Genomic DNA, 16,267 nt, shown 5'->3' with positions numbered 1-16,267 from the left:
GGTTTTAAAGGACTTTTCAGGACATCTGAAGTATTTCTGTTTCACAGCTCGGCACAGGCGAGTTGACAGGCAGAGCGAGCGGATATTTATTTAAAACTAGTGTCATTGCTTATTGCCTATTTGAAAAGGTGGCTGTCTTTTCATCAGAGTAGCTTGTGACCTGTTCTCTATGCTTACCTGGCATGATGTTTTAGGCATCCAGTGATCTGGTATGAATGGAAGTGTGTATTTAAAAAAAAAAAAGAAAGGAAAAAAAGTCCTGCAGACGCAGGAACCCTGTCGAATATTTGGTTTGTTACTCCTTAGCTGAACTGCTTCACAACTATTTAGATGCCATAATAAAATGAAATATTTCTTTTTAAAAAAAACAAACAAACGGACAAAAAAAAAACCTTTACCAAATCACATGATGTTGACTTCTGGACTCTACATTCCTGCATCACTGTCTGTTAGCAGAGATGACCTGTAATCATGTTTCTTTTGGTTCTCATTCAGAGCGTTTGTACTCGCTTACAGCTGAGATGTGTGTTTGGTTTTATGTGCCGATTGCAGGGTAGTCAGGTTGGTGAGAAGACCTCATGGATGTGAGTGTATGTTTCTTCACGCTTAAATCTGATCATCATGCCCCTAACCCTCAGGTTAAACCTTGCGGATGTGGCTTACCTGTGGATTTGTGTCCACTGACAACACATCTGGGAAATGGCTCCGTTAGGGGTGAGGGTTTCACCTTTCTGTCAGAATATTGTTTTCGTGTAAATAGCTGCATCATTGGTTTGAGTCCAAAACGTTTTTAGCCACACTGCAGTCGTCCCAGTTTGCCTTAGCTTACCTAACCTGGGCTTACAGTAGAAGTCAGTCACTCCTGCTAGCCCGACCTTCAGTGAGTTTGTTAGGCCTGCAGCACAGAGAGCTGCAGATTATAAGAGGACCATTCTTTTTCTATTCTGTCCTGTATTTAGTTTGACCTCCTGTATGTGCAAAGATGTTTATCCTTTTGGTATAGATTGTTCCAGATGGCAGTTTAAGCAATAAAATAGTAAAAAAGAAACTCTGCTTTGTCTCAGACTTCTTCCTTTGCAGACTTTCAATACTGTGCAGGGTTCTTCTTGGCTGCTTGATCACTCATTTCCAGTCCAGTCCTCATACCTGACCATTTTCAGAAGAGTGGTTTTGTTTAAGCCACTTAACATGGACCTATGAAACTAAAAGGATTGGCCAGTGTCGTGTCTACACAACATAACATAACTTTCAAAATCTTGTAGATTCTGGGCATTTTGTTACGAGCAGCCTGTTTTTGTTTGTTTTTAATCTGTTCTCATTTCTTTAGTTCACTGAATGAAAAATGTCCAAGATAAAACACAGTTTGACGGGTGTACAATAGTATTTTTGCACCAACAAGCTGAGCTTTTACCCAGAAACTTGCTATATCTCAGCATGGTGTCAAATGTGTATAAAACATTGAGGAAACTCGACAAATAGAGGACAGAAGAAGGCATTGCTGACTCAAAAGCTACCTACGGCAGATGAACAGTATCTGAACGTCACGTGTCCTAATAAGAAATAGGAAGAAAAATATGTATCTCATACTGTTCACTGAAGCCTCATCAGAAATGGTCTCAGTGGAAGTGTGGCTGTCAAGAAGGTGTTCTTAAGAAAGAGAGAAAAAGCCGAGGCATCCCAAACTACACAAGTGCTGCACTAAAATCAGTGACAATAGCTCTGATGTGAGTGATGAATCCAACTTTAAAATTTTTGGTTCAAATTATCTCAAAGGTGTTGGAAGTAGTCAGGAGAGAGGTACTACAGTGAGTGTCTACAGCCATCGCAGTGGAGGCTGTCATGGTTTGTGGCTGCATTATCAGCCAGTGGTGTGGGAGATCCTATCCAAACTGATGGAATTATGACCTTAGAAAAGTACTGTCAGATTTTGATCCACCATTCAATATCAGAATCTGATAGCCAGTGGTTTAATTTTTAAACATACGATGCTGGGAAAACGTACCAAACACACAGTGCAGCACTATCAGTCATGGACCGGCCTCCTTCAAGCATGGGTTGCAACATTTTTGAAGCAGTGTGGGATCATGTTGACACAGAGAACAGAACAAAAGCCAGTCAAAGAAGAGCTTTGAATGTCCTTTATTTCATAAAATACCCAACCAGCAGTTCAACACCTCGAAATATCTAATAGTAAAGTTTAAGAAAAGCACCTGCCCGCCATGTCCCTGTATTTTCAAAAAGATGTAATATCAAATTTGCACACTAGGTGGAGGTATTGCACAGAAAAATAAACAACATTGATTTGCTCAACAAGAAAAAGCCTAAATTAAACAATTTAAACAACAGATACAATTCTTCATTCCTCATTTGAGAATTTTGTCCAGTTTATAATAAATTTGTTTTTTTCTCAAGCTTTTTAAAACTCCGTCTTTAGCAGATATTATTCAACTGAGCACATTTAAAGTTAGATTGTTGTATTTGGCACTATGACCCAACATTTATATTTCTCTAAACTTTAGCTACTGGTTATTTGCAAATCCTCTCTGTGCTTTCCTTTGGTAAATCTTTTATTTTAGACATTCATTCACTGAAAGCTTTTAGAGAAGGCGTATTGTAAAAATGCTTCGGTATGAAGGGATTTACCTGTGCTCGAGGGCCTGTTTTAAGTAAAGGATCCTTATCAGCCACTCTTTCTGCTTTGTCAAGCTCAAGTCTGACTCCACTTGGCTCTAAAGTCTCTTAAAAATAGTTGTGGTTATTTATCTTACTCTACATCACAGAGCAACGCAGACTATCAGGTTAGTTGGAGGAGAACAAAGGGAATGAACGGGTCAAAGCTCTGACATGTTCAGACGAAAACCTCACACAAGTCTGCTTGGGTGAGAGTTATTACTGTGGTGCAACGAAATGCATATTTGCTAATTGTTTTGGGTTTGCTGTTTCTGTATCCTTGCCTGGCGGAGCTGACGGTGACGTTGTGAAGCTGTTTAAACACTCTGATGAGACGGAGGATTACAAGTCTGGAAAACAGGGTGGAGTAAACTAAGTGGCTGTTTAATAGGTAGCACTTTTCTCACAAACATATGGCTGAGCGCGCACACACACAGTCTGCCGCTCTAAGGTGATAACTTCTCCTCAGAACTTGCAGAATCATCACATAAAGACTTTATTTTCTGATTATATGTCACGGACACGCAGAGCTCTCTTTCCACATCCACAGTGTAAACCAACAATCATTAAAAAAAAAAAGCTGATCCAGTGGTGGCTCTACATATCAGATGCTGTAAGTTTCCACTCACAAAGCTTCATTTTATTTCATTTGAAAAAAAAAAAAACAGGGTCTTTATTTAAAAATGTGAAGGTGTCAGAGATTCCTTCCTTCTGTGATGAAGACTCGCGGCTTTTTCCTAAAAATTTATCGAGTCTTATTTATACGAGTCTCTTCCCGAGCAGCCAGAAGCCGAGCGCATCCTCTGTTACCTTTGCATCGTCCCGTCTGTGGCAGCCTCGGGAGTCACTGTGGATTTAAAAAAGTCCTCAGTGATCACTTCGTCTTTGCCCAGCCTCCGGACGCACTGGTGGACCACTCGGAGGACCTTGTGCAACCTGCGGTCCAGGGCCAACAGGTGGGGCTCTGTCAGGATGGGCCTTAAAGAGTCTTCCTGCAGGGACTCCCTCATCACATCACTGAGCCTGAACTCTGATTGGGCCAGGAGCTGCAGCCTTAGTAGTGTGGATTGCTTTATCCTGGGGGTAAGAGGACAGGGCAGAACACACGATCAACAGGAGAAGAGAAATTAGTTTCCTTAATTCCTTCACAGATTTTATTAATTTTTTTTTACTTATGCCCTTATGTACACAACTTCCATAGACTGAGTCATACTCACATGCAGCACTGGGACAGTGGAGACAGGATGGACATCTCATCTTTAGCGTGCTTCCCAAACCTGGTGCATAAACAACACACGTTAAACCCCGACAGCGAACAAAAGCAGCATCATTTAGTGCTCAGCAGCGGTTCTGTCTCACCCTCTGGCATTGTCCAAGTGAAGAAGGAAGCCTTCATCCCCAAACTTGGTAAAAATCTCATAGTGGTGTCTGTCCATGTTCCCTGTAACGAAGGCGTGACTTTAACGAGGGGAACAAATCTCTACACGTGTAGCTAGATTTCCGCAATATAAAATATCTGACGCTACATGAACAGTTTATAATGCAGAGGTAATGAAATACCTATGAGAAAGTCGAAGATGGACATGTCTATGATGTTTAGGAGCCTGTTTCCTGAGTTATAGGGGTACTGCTGCTTTATTGTGTCGCAGTAGAAAGGATTCACTTCCCACCTTTTGAAAGAAGCATAAACGAGAGGAAATTAAAAGGAGCCGATGGAGAATATTCTTTGGAAAATGAAGCAATTAAAATAAATTAGCCACAACTTTTTATTGCTCACTTTCAATGTGATGCTCCAGCAAAACAAAGGGGTTGATGTGTAACACTGTGTTACCTCCCTCATTTCTTAACACTCTGCAAGCATTCAGAACTGAGTAGACAGATGCTGTATTTTATTTTATTTACATCTTAACAGTTTAGTGCTTGCTTTGCCACATTTTTTAATTTCACAAGGCCCCAAATGTAATTAACTGGTAATAACTCTACAGACCTGTGGTAATTGCAGAATCTGGTTAGTCTTGCAAAAATAAGCAAAATCTTCCCTTTAAAAGGCATCAACTGGATGTAGGATGCTCTAAAATGCATTATACAGTACAATGTTAATATGTTATTACAATGATGTAACCAGATAACAGAGTCAGGAGGCCTCTCATTTATTTTGTGTGACAAAGTCACTGAGGTGTTTTAATGATATAAAACAGGAAGTGGTTTTCATTTGACTTGTGCAATCTGACTTTGGAGGCCTTAAAAATAATGGATGCTATAGTAAATAAAAGAGTCTTTGAAATCTTGCACTCTGATTTATGGAAAATGACACTCATGTTTTAGTAGCAAGAAATATCCATTAAATTAACTGCATATACACAGCAGAAATATTGTTGTCTTATTATTATTATATTTTCCTGAATTCCACCGCCACTACTTATTTCTGTTTAAAGTGAACAAAACTATAATATTTTATATCAGAATTAAAAACTTAAATGGTTAGTTTTATAAAGAATTGTGATCGGAGTCACAGAACAGTAACCACAGCAGCAATTAGTAGCAAAATACAGAAAATTATTATTGTTCCAGTTTTCAAAAACCGGCAGGATGTGATGGACACCACTTTCTTGGAATGACTTGAGGACATCTGTTCCTGCAGGATGGAGCCTTAATTTTGTCCTCAGTGAGCTTCCACAGATTCTCGACTGCATTAAGATAAAGACTCTGAGACAAGCGTCTCATTATTTTAACGTTATCAGGTTGAAGGGAGCGGTTTTAGCTGCTTTGCAGTGTGACAGAGTACATCATCGTCCATAAAAATTGCTGACTGATTGGAATCTAGGCAGGACAGGAAGAGTGTGTTGGTTAAGGAGCTTCTGATAAATGTGGAATTTATTGCTTCCTGTCTGGATAAACTAAATGAAACTGACTCTCATAACTAAAGTGATGTTTGGACCGGTTCTCTGTTGGCAAGATTTGGCCTAACCTAAGTTGATGACAGGCTTGGTCACTGGAAAACAGACTTTAAGTCTAAAATCTTGCAGGCAACAGTGGACTGTGTGCCAAGAATGAACTTGAATGCACTGTTTACCAGTGAATTTACAAGCATTCTGCATAATAACTGGTGTCAGTAAAGCTGAAATCATTTAAGAATTTGGCTCGTGCATCAACCAGCTTGTCTTGAAACTGCTGAAAAATTCATCCCTTCAGCCGCAAGCTGAACAACTGCCATCAACAACCGCCAGCTCACCATTTTGCAGAATGCTTGCTGGCAGTTAAACAGTTTTGTGCTGCATTAAAAAAAACGAGGTCTTACTCCTCCCGTCCGGTGAAGGTGTAGGAACGGATCCACGGGCTGGGGATGGAGATGCGGGGAGCAATGCTGAGTCCCGGCAGGTAGGCGGACAGGGAGCCCTCCAGCAGGTCGGGGCTCCCGCACGCTGCATATTCTGTCTTGCACACATACAGGCACTTGGCAAAGAAACAAGTGTTGTTTGCTGTTTGGGAAGCAGAACAAAAACGGAAGAATGCAAAATGAGTTTTTCTGTTCACTTCCGATTACATGCTTTCCAATCAGCTCTGCCTTTCCCTCTAGCTGGATGCCATATCAACAGCAAGGAAAAACACAAACAAACATCAAACTGAGTAAAAAATAACTCGCGGATCATCTTAGCTTCACGCAGACATGCTTGTTTGCAAAGATATGCAAAGGGCAGAGATAAACAAGCTCCCAATCAGATGCACAGCTACTGAGAAACACTATTCATGTGTCAATCAAGTATTTGAACTATTGTAAAGGAGTTTATATTTAACATACAGGCATAACCGTTGAGTCTAATCTAAAGGTATTACTTTGAGGAACTGATGTGGTTTTTTTTTTTACCCGGGGAGGTGAAGAACACAGCTCGTAGGTCTTCATTCTGGGTTACTTTTAGGACTTCACTAGTGATGTTCACCAGCCTGCCAACCACTGGAGGAACTCTCCGGAAGTCTAGGATCCTAGAAAATATATTGATGTGATTCAGAGGAAAACCTTTTACTCGTGTAGGGAGACAGCTCGTGCTGGCATAAATATTAATGCAGTGTAAACCTTCCAAAGGTGATGGTAGTCTTATCTAACTTTAAATCCTCATCTCACAGGAGCCCACGCTCCACTTTCACTGATTTTACTGATTCTTATCAGTGAATGAGTCCGCTTGACAGCCGCCGTGCTGTGTAATCCAGCTGGCTGTGTTCATATAAACTATCGAGAGCTTGTACTCCCCAGAGGCAGAGTTTTAGTCATGTCTCGCAAATAGTAATCAAACAACAATCAGCGTGTCATGCCGAATTGCTGTTTCTAAAATGGTTGGCATTCCCCAGCCCCTGATTGCGAGTGATAATGATGAGGGCTTCTGGCAAGTGAGACACAACGAAGAGAGAGAGGCAACACACTGCCACAGATTACACACATAGCAAATTAAAATTTAAAAAAAGAAAACAGGAACAGGAGTTGTACAACATTCTCACTTTTTAAAGAATAACTGATAAAGTATGAGCAGATAAGGAGAAAAGGCACTGTTTGAGAGTAATTACAGTAATTGTTCGAGCTGTTGACGTGGTGCTGGAGTTGTTTTCTGTCTGTGACTTAACACTGTGTGTGTGTGGGTCTGTTAATGATACCGTCTAGTTCAGATGAGTGAATCACCTCGCCTCAGCTAATGTGTAATTGCATAAAGATAAGTGTGTCCTCATCTGTGTCCAAACACTGTGGTTCGAACTGATCAGCAAGTTGGGAAATCTGAGGGTGTGCCAAAATGTTGCAATCTTTTTCGAGGCTCCATGATACATTCGTTCGCACAGGGGGACCTGTTTTTTTAGACTTAATTGTTGGAGACGGTTTGGGATTTTAAGGATGTTTTTGAATCTCGCTATTACAAGAATGCTGCCACATCGTCTCTGAGGATTCTTTAATTTCATCACTTTCTCTCTAAGACATAATGGATGGATCCATAAATCTAAAAATGGATTATTATTATAGGGTCTTGACCTTACAAAATCATAAGGGCCTTTAGATGACTGTTGTAGTGATTTGGCGCTATAGAAAAAAACTGAATTAAATTGGATTCATTTTTGGTCAATTTTAGGATTTTTGTTTTATACATTTTAGAAAGAGTTTCACAAAGTTTAGACCCGATCCTAACATCAGGATGTAAACTTCAGCATGGAAATGGAAAAATCTAAAATAAGAATTTTGTGAAAGGTCACTTGGGGCAAATTCTTTAATTTTCATCTGCATGTCTGCAATTTGGGTCCGCAAAACTGCCAGCCACAAATTGATACATGACACTTTGATGTTAACACCGGCAGTTGTAGTTGCTAGACACATCTGCCAAGTGCTTCTTAGCTTATTCAAGTAACTAAAATGTATCTCTCGACCATGTTTGCAGTACCTTTTGGAGCATTTTTAATGCAAGTAGGCTATTTATTAATTAGCACTAATTAGCAAACATTTGTGTATGTGGATGCAGCTTGCTAGCCTAGCTAGCTAGCATTTGGGATAACTAAGAATTTTGTCACCTCCCTCAAATGCAATTTTTTTCTGGCTTCATAATAACAAAATTGAGCCTTTAGAATAGAAGTTAAAAAATGTGATGTCATGCATCCATCTTTTATATACAGTCTATCGTTGAGTGTCCAAATACTGTCATCTAACCATGCGGATTTTAAGCTTGTTTGTTTACTATATTCACATTCTTAGTGTAACCAATCACAAACCAAGGTGGAGCTTACCCCAGCTGTCTTAAGGTAAGAGGTGGGGTACATCCTGGCCAACACAGACACTCACATTTACACCTATGGGCAATTTAGAACCACAAATTAACCTAACCCCACTAATAGCATGTTCTTTGGACTGTGGGAGGAAGCTGAAGTACCCACACAGACATGGTGAGAATGTGGAAAGTCCACACAAAAAAGGCCATGGCCAGATGGTGGATTAAAACCCAGGAACTTCTTGGTGTGGGGCAACAGTGCAAATCATCGCACCACCATGCTGCCTGCTGTGATGACATCAGTCACTGAAGTTATTTAGAGGCACAGAGGTGGCAGAGCCTAGCTGGCATACAGCTAGAGGCAGGGTACACCACAGACAGATAGCCAGTCTATTGCAGTGTATTGGCACTGCAATAGACTGGCTATCTGTCCACAGCTGTCACTCACATTCATACCTTCTGGCTATTTAGACTCACTAATTAACCTAACATGCAAGTCTTCTGACTGTGGGAGGAAGCTGGGGCTGGCTTTTGGTCATTTTTATGGATTATAATGAAATCTGGATCAGATGTTATCGTTCCCCTCAAGAAATGAATTGGATAATTGACTAAGAAAAAAAGAAAATGAATCAAAGTGATAAATAAGCTTTTTTTCCTCCCATTTGGTCGCATTCGTCCTCCCTCCAAAAACAGTCATAGTACCTTTATATATACAAGGACGTAACTGAGATCAATAAAATAACATGTGTGCAATCAACACTAAAATTACCCCCAGCAAGCCAAGCAGTCATATAACCACAGTGAGAGGACACTAAAATTACCCAGTCTAACAGCAATGACCGAGAAGACGTGAAAACAGTGAGGGATAATGAGGCTGCACCTGTCCAGATGAAAAGCAGCAATCTCTGCATTGTGTCTCTGGAGGTCAACGAAATAGAAGACGTCTTCTGGAGTCTCCTCGTCCCTCTGCTGCCTGACACACACACACACACACACACACACACACACACACACACACACACACACACACACACACACACACACACACACACACAGAGCGATCAAACTGTCAGTTCCAACACTCTGCAATATATAATCAAGACATTACAGGTGGCCAACTCGAGGCTTTTGACTGACATAAATTCACACAGAACATGACATAGCATGCTATTACAGTACACAGTCTATGTTACCTAACTCAGCATTTCATGTTTTTGTGTGATTTCATTGATTTCACCAACTGAAAATAACCAACTAGATTTCCTCACCTCATTGGTTTAAACATGGCTTTAGCTAGGTTGCGCATTTTCAGGGCCAGTTTCAGGTGATGTCCGCTGGGCTTCACCACTGTGGGAAGACACACAGAAACATGATGTGTGGTGCGAGATCGAGACGTTTTTTTGTACCACAACATTTGCCCTACATGACTTCCACTCCACACTTATCTCAATGTTTTTGGCCAGGGAAAAGCAAACAGTGAGCAGCATGCAAACTGACTCATTATTTTAAGATTTTAGATTTGCAAAATGTGAATCATTGTCTGGCCTCGCCCGAGTAATAAGGTAATTGGATGCACCCTGCGCTTTCTCTGACTGGCTCCATATTGTGTCACAGCAGTAGTCCAGATCAGCACATACAAGCACCCCCCTCCCCACAGTGCTCAGTGAAACTCCAGGTTCTTAATAGTTAACAATCAAGCAAGGTTTATAATATAAAACCATTTCTGGAAATGACTCAACGCGAATCCAACTGGCACAAACAGCTTCTGTGGCCGATGAATTACGTCGCTCTTTGGTGACTGAAATAATGAGAAGGTTAAATTTAAACTGTGGGGGGTAGCGATTGTTTTGTTGCTTGTTTCTTCTTGGCAGTGAGTGATGTTTGTGTGGCCATGCACTTCACTGCGCAGGGATGCTGACAAAGCACAGACGAGACAGGTCAGACAAGTCAGCGTGGAAGAAGAAGAAACGTAGCTGGGAGAAAAATTTAACATATAAAACCAATAATGAGCTATTTTTCCCCCTTAATGTTTACATTTCTACCTGCGACACTTTTACAGCACTTACTTAGTGAACAGCTCAGTAGCATCTATTGTTTGGCACGTCACTAACTTTCAATTATCCATCCGTAGCTTTGGTTTGCGTGCTGCTCAGAAGTAAAGTAGGAGATGGCAGCGTAGGTGGTAAGAAACGCTGGCTTCCCTCGGCGCGTGCAGACATCAAACGCTTAATTAGGAGCTCTGCATTTGAACGCAGACTAATTCCTGGGTTTTATTTGCCCCCAGAGCAAAGTGTCTTATACAGAAAGACAAATCTGGATTTTGGTGCCAATAGAAAAACCAAAAATCCTCACTATCACAAAGGCAACAGTGTGTTTGTCTCTCATGGTACTGCCAAGCAGAAAAGGCAGAGTGAGAGAGAGGCAGACAAACAAAAAGAGAAACAAAGAGGCTAGTGAGAAATCAGACTCATGCGGTTGCACAACATGAGATATGAGGTAAAGAAAATAAAAGCCCAAATCCCCGAATGGATAAAAGGCTCATTACAGGTGGCGATGACGTTGTCATACCTTGGGTGCAATCACACGCTCCTTTTAGGGCTTTCTCATCTTGAGTGTAATCTGTAAGACAATGAACTTGTTAGGTAATAAATTAGCACACTTAGTGCAGGGAATGTACCTGTCTAATTCCAGAAAAGTAATGGGTGCTAGATTTGCCATCTGCATAAAACGCTAGCTGAACAGTCCTTACTGTAAAAAACATTAGAGTCCTGTGCTGTAAAGGAGCTTTACAATACAATACAATCAGCTGTTTGGTTGCTCTTGTGCTGATATTATATTATATCTTTCCTACATCTGTCCTATATTAACAGAAGCGTTTTTCATTGCATATTTATTCAATTATACTGCACTACATGTAAAATTCCACCCAGTTCACAAAATTAGACCCCATGAGGGATATGACAGTACAGCATAAACACAGGAAGCCGATAATCTTTCCCTGACATCATCGAGCTAGACGCTCCAAATCCCATCTGACCTTCACCTGCACTGATGACTGTCATGCTCTGCATGTCCTTGATAAGTTGAAGGACAGTAGGGTCATCACGGGAGTACAGAGCATAGCGGTTTATTCCCAGGTGGAACTTCAGCCAGCTGGTATCAGGGTCGTAGGTCACCTCATGATTAGTCACAGTGATGTTAGCCAGAGCCGCTGCCAGACTGTAGAGCTTCATATGTCTGAGGAAGACGAATAACACATAGGACAGATGTTAGCTGTGGGATACAGGATGCTGTCAACTCCCTATTATCAGAGCCCTAAATAAATGGTTAACATATGTAAACACATCAATTTTCTGTAAAGCCATTGTTAATCCTATGTTATTTAAAACAACAGAGTAGCTGATTTAAAGAGATGCTTACACTGAACCTAAGATGACATGCTTAAAGCAAAGGAAAGAAAAACATGTTGTGTTATAAAGTTGTTCTATTTACCACTTTACTCCTGCCTCCATTAGTCATTTATAGTCAGCCAAGTTTTATTAGTCTCTTATATACAGGCTTTTTACTGTTTCTAAATTGAGTTTTAACAAATCTAAACTGCCCAGCCCCCTTTCCCCTCCAAGTAGGAATAAGAATAAACTGATACCAAAAGAAATACTGTCTGTGGTAAGAGGGGCACCACATGACAAGGGCTGACCACAGTGAGTGGGATTGCCATTTCTCCACCCAAACAAACTCCATCACAGACCGGATAACAAAATGAGATAATGGAGCAAAGCGCTAAGAATAGAAGTTTGTTTTTCTGTCATTCCTACCACCTCATTCATTTAATTTGACGTGACACAGAGTAATCAGGCCGCTGGACAAGTGCAGACAGCAGAGCGTGTATCCAAACACACACTGTGGGAAACAGATAAGTCACGAATGCACACAACGAATGCAGTAGATGTGATGTTTAGACGCTGTTGCAATATTTTGCAATAACAAGCCTGTGAGCTGCCTTTTTTTTAGTGCACATTTGTAAGGCAGCACAGCGGGGAGATCCATTGCTCATAATTCTTCTTATTTTCCACTGTGAGAGCCCAATATCTATATCTCTCTGAGGGAGACAGACAGACAGCCTCACAAGCCAAGACGGCTACAACTCCCAAAGATTGAGATGGGCCCCGGCAGTTTTAAAAATCCTTGTTTACCTTAAAGAAACCGTTCCAGATGCTGGCTCTCAGAAGTGACGTGTTTGTCAGGGTTTTCTGACCCAGCCCACATGACACTGGAGTTTTTATGACGCACAGAATTGTCTACAGATCCGGATGTCTGTCTGTGGGTGTATGCCTGTCACCACGAACAAAGTGCATCCAAGTTCATGGATATGTGTTTGTGTGTGTGCCTCGGGTGGGTTTGGCCCCAGTGTCACTGACCCTGCCTCCTGACCACAGTCAAGCCTCAACACGTGCTACCACAGTGGGAACTCTGAGCCAAAACGAACACGCAATTTAACAATAAAGTGAAGTAACTCCGTCAAGTCACGCATTGCAAAATCAGTGGCATTATTGTCACAACAAACATTATCTTAATTTAGAATGATGAAACATGACACCAGAAACTGACCTTTCCCAGTGCGACACCTTCCTCCTATAGTAGTCAATCAGCTGTTCCACCTGCAGCAGTCTCTCTTCTGGCCCCAGAGCCGGAGTCTGGATGTTGTATAGAGGGTGAGAGAAAAGCCTCACCAGTTTTGAGCCTCCGTACGCAGGCTCAGACGTGGTGCCGTCCAGGAGTGGTGCAGAAGTCCAGTTGGAGAGCTGCGGCGTGGCCAGACCCCCCTGGCTGGGGGGGAGGGTGAGTTTGTTGGGGCCACATGAGCAGGAGTGTCCCGATGTCAGGCCCTTGCTCCGCATCTTTGGCAAGAGGATGAAGTAGAGGTCGGCGGAGAAGACGGCCGTGAGGGTCACAGCTAATAAGATGCGATCTCTTCTCATCATTGAAACAGAAGGAGGGGGGTATAGGGGGGGCAAAGAAAGCTGAGCAAAGTCCTGGCTATGTGCTGCTCGGGACTGTGTGAGGCATCACTTGTAGTCTCCCTCCAGTCTCGCGCACACACACACACACACACACACACACACACACACACACACACACACACACACACACACACACACACAGTCAGCCGGGCAGAGGCAAGCAGTCACAGGTTGGTCCAAGTCTCTCTCTCTCTCTCTTTCTGTTCTCTATCTGTGTTTCAGTCTGTTTCTTCCAGCCTCACTTTTCCTCCTCCTCCTCCTCCTCTCTTGGCAGCTACTGAAGAAAGTGCCGAGCTGAGAGCGAGCATGTGCTAGCAGCAGTCAGTGACAGTCTGGCTGCTTCCAGGGACCTGCTGCTCAGAGGAAGAGCGAGAGAGAGCGTGTGCAAGTGTACATATAAGCAAGAGCGAGAGAGAGAGAGAGAGAGTAGAGCGTGTGGGTGTGCATGTGCAGGTATGTACACAAACATCAAATTACAGGTTAGCAGAGGGAGAGAGTGGCGAGTGCAGATGGGGGTGCAGAAAGCACAACTCTCACACACTGTTGGAGAGCAAAGTCCTCGGAAGCAACACAACGCACTTCTGCTTATTACAACAGATTTGAATAAAACCCCGTCCAGCTGGCGTGGCGGGTCTATGGCAGTGCCAGCGCTTGTGCGCAGGTCCAGGTCCGGTTTTCATTATCGTGTGTTTAAGCTGGCCGCCTTCCTGCGTGATTTCTGACAGGAAGATTTAAATCTACATGTTTAAAATGCACAGGTGTAGAAATGAGTTAAGGTGGCGTGACTGTGCTATTTGCCTTGCCATCCTTTCTTTTTCTTTTTTTCCCCCAAGAGGGGTGTGGAGGAAAGTTTCCCTTCCCTATCTTATCTTCTTGTCTCCATACTCCTCCTCATGAAGTCCACTTTCACTTCTTGTCAAAGCTCATTACGTCCTCTCATCTTCTCTTCATCGTCTGCGCTCCTTGCTCGTTTCTTTCTCTCTCCTTTTCTTCTTTATGTTGCCTCTATTTTTGCCTCCTTTTATGCTACAGACCTCCAGTCTGTCTCGCTCCAGGCAAAAACTCCCAGCTGCGCTTTCCTTCCTGCTGTAGTTCCCACACACGACTCCTTCACCTCTCTTGCCCTGAACCACACTGATACAAACGTTCATAAAAGGCAGCGCAGGAGGGAAAAAAGAAGTTGTTGCACAACTTGAAATGAGGAAATGAAAAGAAATCAAATACCTCACTGTGTTAGGACACTTTTCCTTATTCTTTGTCTTCCTGATTCCTGACTCACAAAGTCTGCTTGTCGCTCACGTCAACCGTAAAAGCCCTAGGCAGCTTTATAGTGAAGCAATGTAAACCTCACAGGGCTTTTCCCAGCCTGCATCGGCACTGTTGTGGTATTTTGGAACATCTGTCGTCTGCTTGGCTGTATGTGTTTGTGTGTGTGTGGAATTCTGGCAAAGTGATGTGTTGATGTCTGGGAGCAGCTCTCCAGGGTGTTTTACCCTCTCAGAAGAGAAAGCAGGGCGAGAGAAGCTGTTGCTGATGTTGGAAATCAGTGACAGGAAGCTTTAACCTGCCAATTAGCCAGACTGTAGATGAGCTTTGCCACTACAACCACAGTTTCCTTTTTTTTTTGGTCTTTTTTACGAGTCAAAGAAAAGGGGATGCTGTTGTCTAAAAGCAGACACAATACTATGCAAAAGTTTTGTGCCACCATTTCTAGAACCACTCATTCCTTTATGTTTTGCAAGGAAAATGAGAAATAGGTGCAACACAAACTTGCATGGGAATACAATATCTAAGGGAAAAATATAGTTTGTACAATTCTAACATTGAAAGCCAAGATTTGGCATGACTACATTTATTCTTCAACACAGCCTAAAGTCTCTCAGGCAAGCGTTCTTGTATTTTATGTCATGTTTCTTTTCTTTTCTTCACTGGTGATGTGCTTGGCATCATTGTCATGCTGAAAAACGAAGCCATTGCCAGTCAAATGGTATTGCATGGTGGATCAAAATCTGATGGTACTTTTCCGATTCTATAATTCCATCAATTTTAACATCTCCACCACTGCCTGAGATAGAGCCCCAAACCACAACAGAGCCTCCGTCGTGTCTTAGAGATGGCTGCAGACACTCTGTTCTTGTGTAATTTGGCATCCCTCAGCCTTTTCTCCCCGTTTTCCTTCCTTAAAAATGGCTTCTTGACAGCCACCCTTCCACTGAGACCATTTCTGCTGAGTCTTCAATGAACAGTAGATGGATCAGCTGAAGGACCAGATGCATCTCTCAGGGCCTGTGTCAGGCATTTGCTGGATTTGTTTTTCTATTTTTTAAGAACATGACTTTCAGATACTGTTAATCTGTAGTAGATGTATGCAGTATGTAGTATGCAGAATTACAAGAAACATGAACTTGTGCTGCCAGAACAGCCCTGACCCAGGAAAGCATGGACTCCATAAGACAAATGATTCTGGGTTTATTTGTATTCATACCACAGAAACTGCCCTGAAAACTCAACATTTGTGTTTTCTGCCACTACTTCTTTTGCCCTCCATTTCTCCAGTCTCCTCAAATTTTTTAAGAACACACTTCACACCATGCTTTAAATCATCTTGTTGGTGTAATAATATTATTTTATACTGATCAAACTCTTTTTATCTTTGACAATTTTTACAGAGTCAGGAAAAAAAAGTTTTTTTTATGTTACTCTGAAGATGGTCAGGTACTAGGACTCAACTGAAAATGAGTGAAAAAGCAGTCAATGTCCAAATAAAACCTTCAAAAGACTTTCAGAACATTTGGAGAACTATTGCTAAAAGCAACACCTCCTAAACAAATGAGAGTGGCT

The 16,267-nt window shown here is 42.0% G+C and overlaps 1 protein-coding gene across 1 annotated transcript; it reads right to left on the bottom strand.

Annotated features, from left to right (window-relative positions):
• Positions 1-2,123: 2,123 nt before the first annotated feature.
• fam20a (FAM20A golgi associated secretory pathway pseudokinase) lies at positions 2,124-13,807 on the bottom strand. Its single transcript, XM_026178963.1, has 11 exons — positions 13,014-13,807; positions 11,449-11,642; positions 10,974-11,024; positions 9,674-9,752; positions 9,286-9,378; positions 6,536-6,651; positions 5,969-6,149; positions 4,231-4,340; positions 4,030-4,111; positions 3,888-3,947; positions 2,124-3,747 (listed from the first exon to the last, which is right to left on the bottom strand). The coding sequence occupies exons 1-11, from the start codon at positions 13,385-13,387 to the stop codon at positions 3,477-3,479; spliced, it is 1,611 nt and encodes a 536-aa protein (XP_026034748.1). The 5' UTR covers positions 13,388-13,807; the 3' UTR covers positions 2,124-3,476.
• Between the last annotated feature and the right edge of the window lie 2,460 nt (positions 13,808-16,267).

The sequence above is a fragment of the Astatotilapia calliptera genome, chromosome 8, assembly GCF_900246225.1.
Source record: "Astatotilapia calliptera chromosome 8, fAstCal1.2, whole genome shotgun sequence".
NCBI classification, from domain to species: Eukaryota; Metazoa; Chordata; class Actinopteri; order Cichliformes; family Cichlidae; genus Astatotilapia; species Astatotilapia calliptera.
Note: the sequence above shows the minus strand (reverse complement) of the source record. Positions and strands in the feature narration are given on the sequence as shown.

What these genes read in the sequence shown, in the direction of transcription:
- fam20a (XM_026178963.1), bottom strand. Translation starts at nt 13,387, where the DNA reads ATGATGAGAAGAGATCGCATCTTATTAGCTGTGACCCTCACGGCCGTC. An exon ending in TGTGTTCTTCACCTCCCCGG is followed by an intron (nt 6,150 to 6,535) that starts GTAAAAAAAAAA and finishes CTTCCCAAACAG; the next exon opens with CAAACAACACTTGTTTCTTT. An exon ending in CCACTGTCCCAGTGCTGCAT is followed by an intron (nt 3,748 to 3,887) that starts GTGAGTATGACT and finishes TCTTACCCCCAG; the next exon opens with GATAAAGCAATCCACACTAC.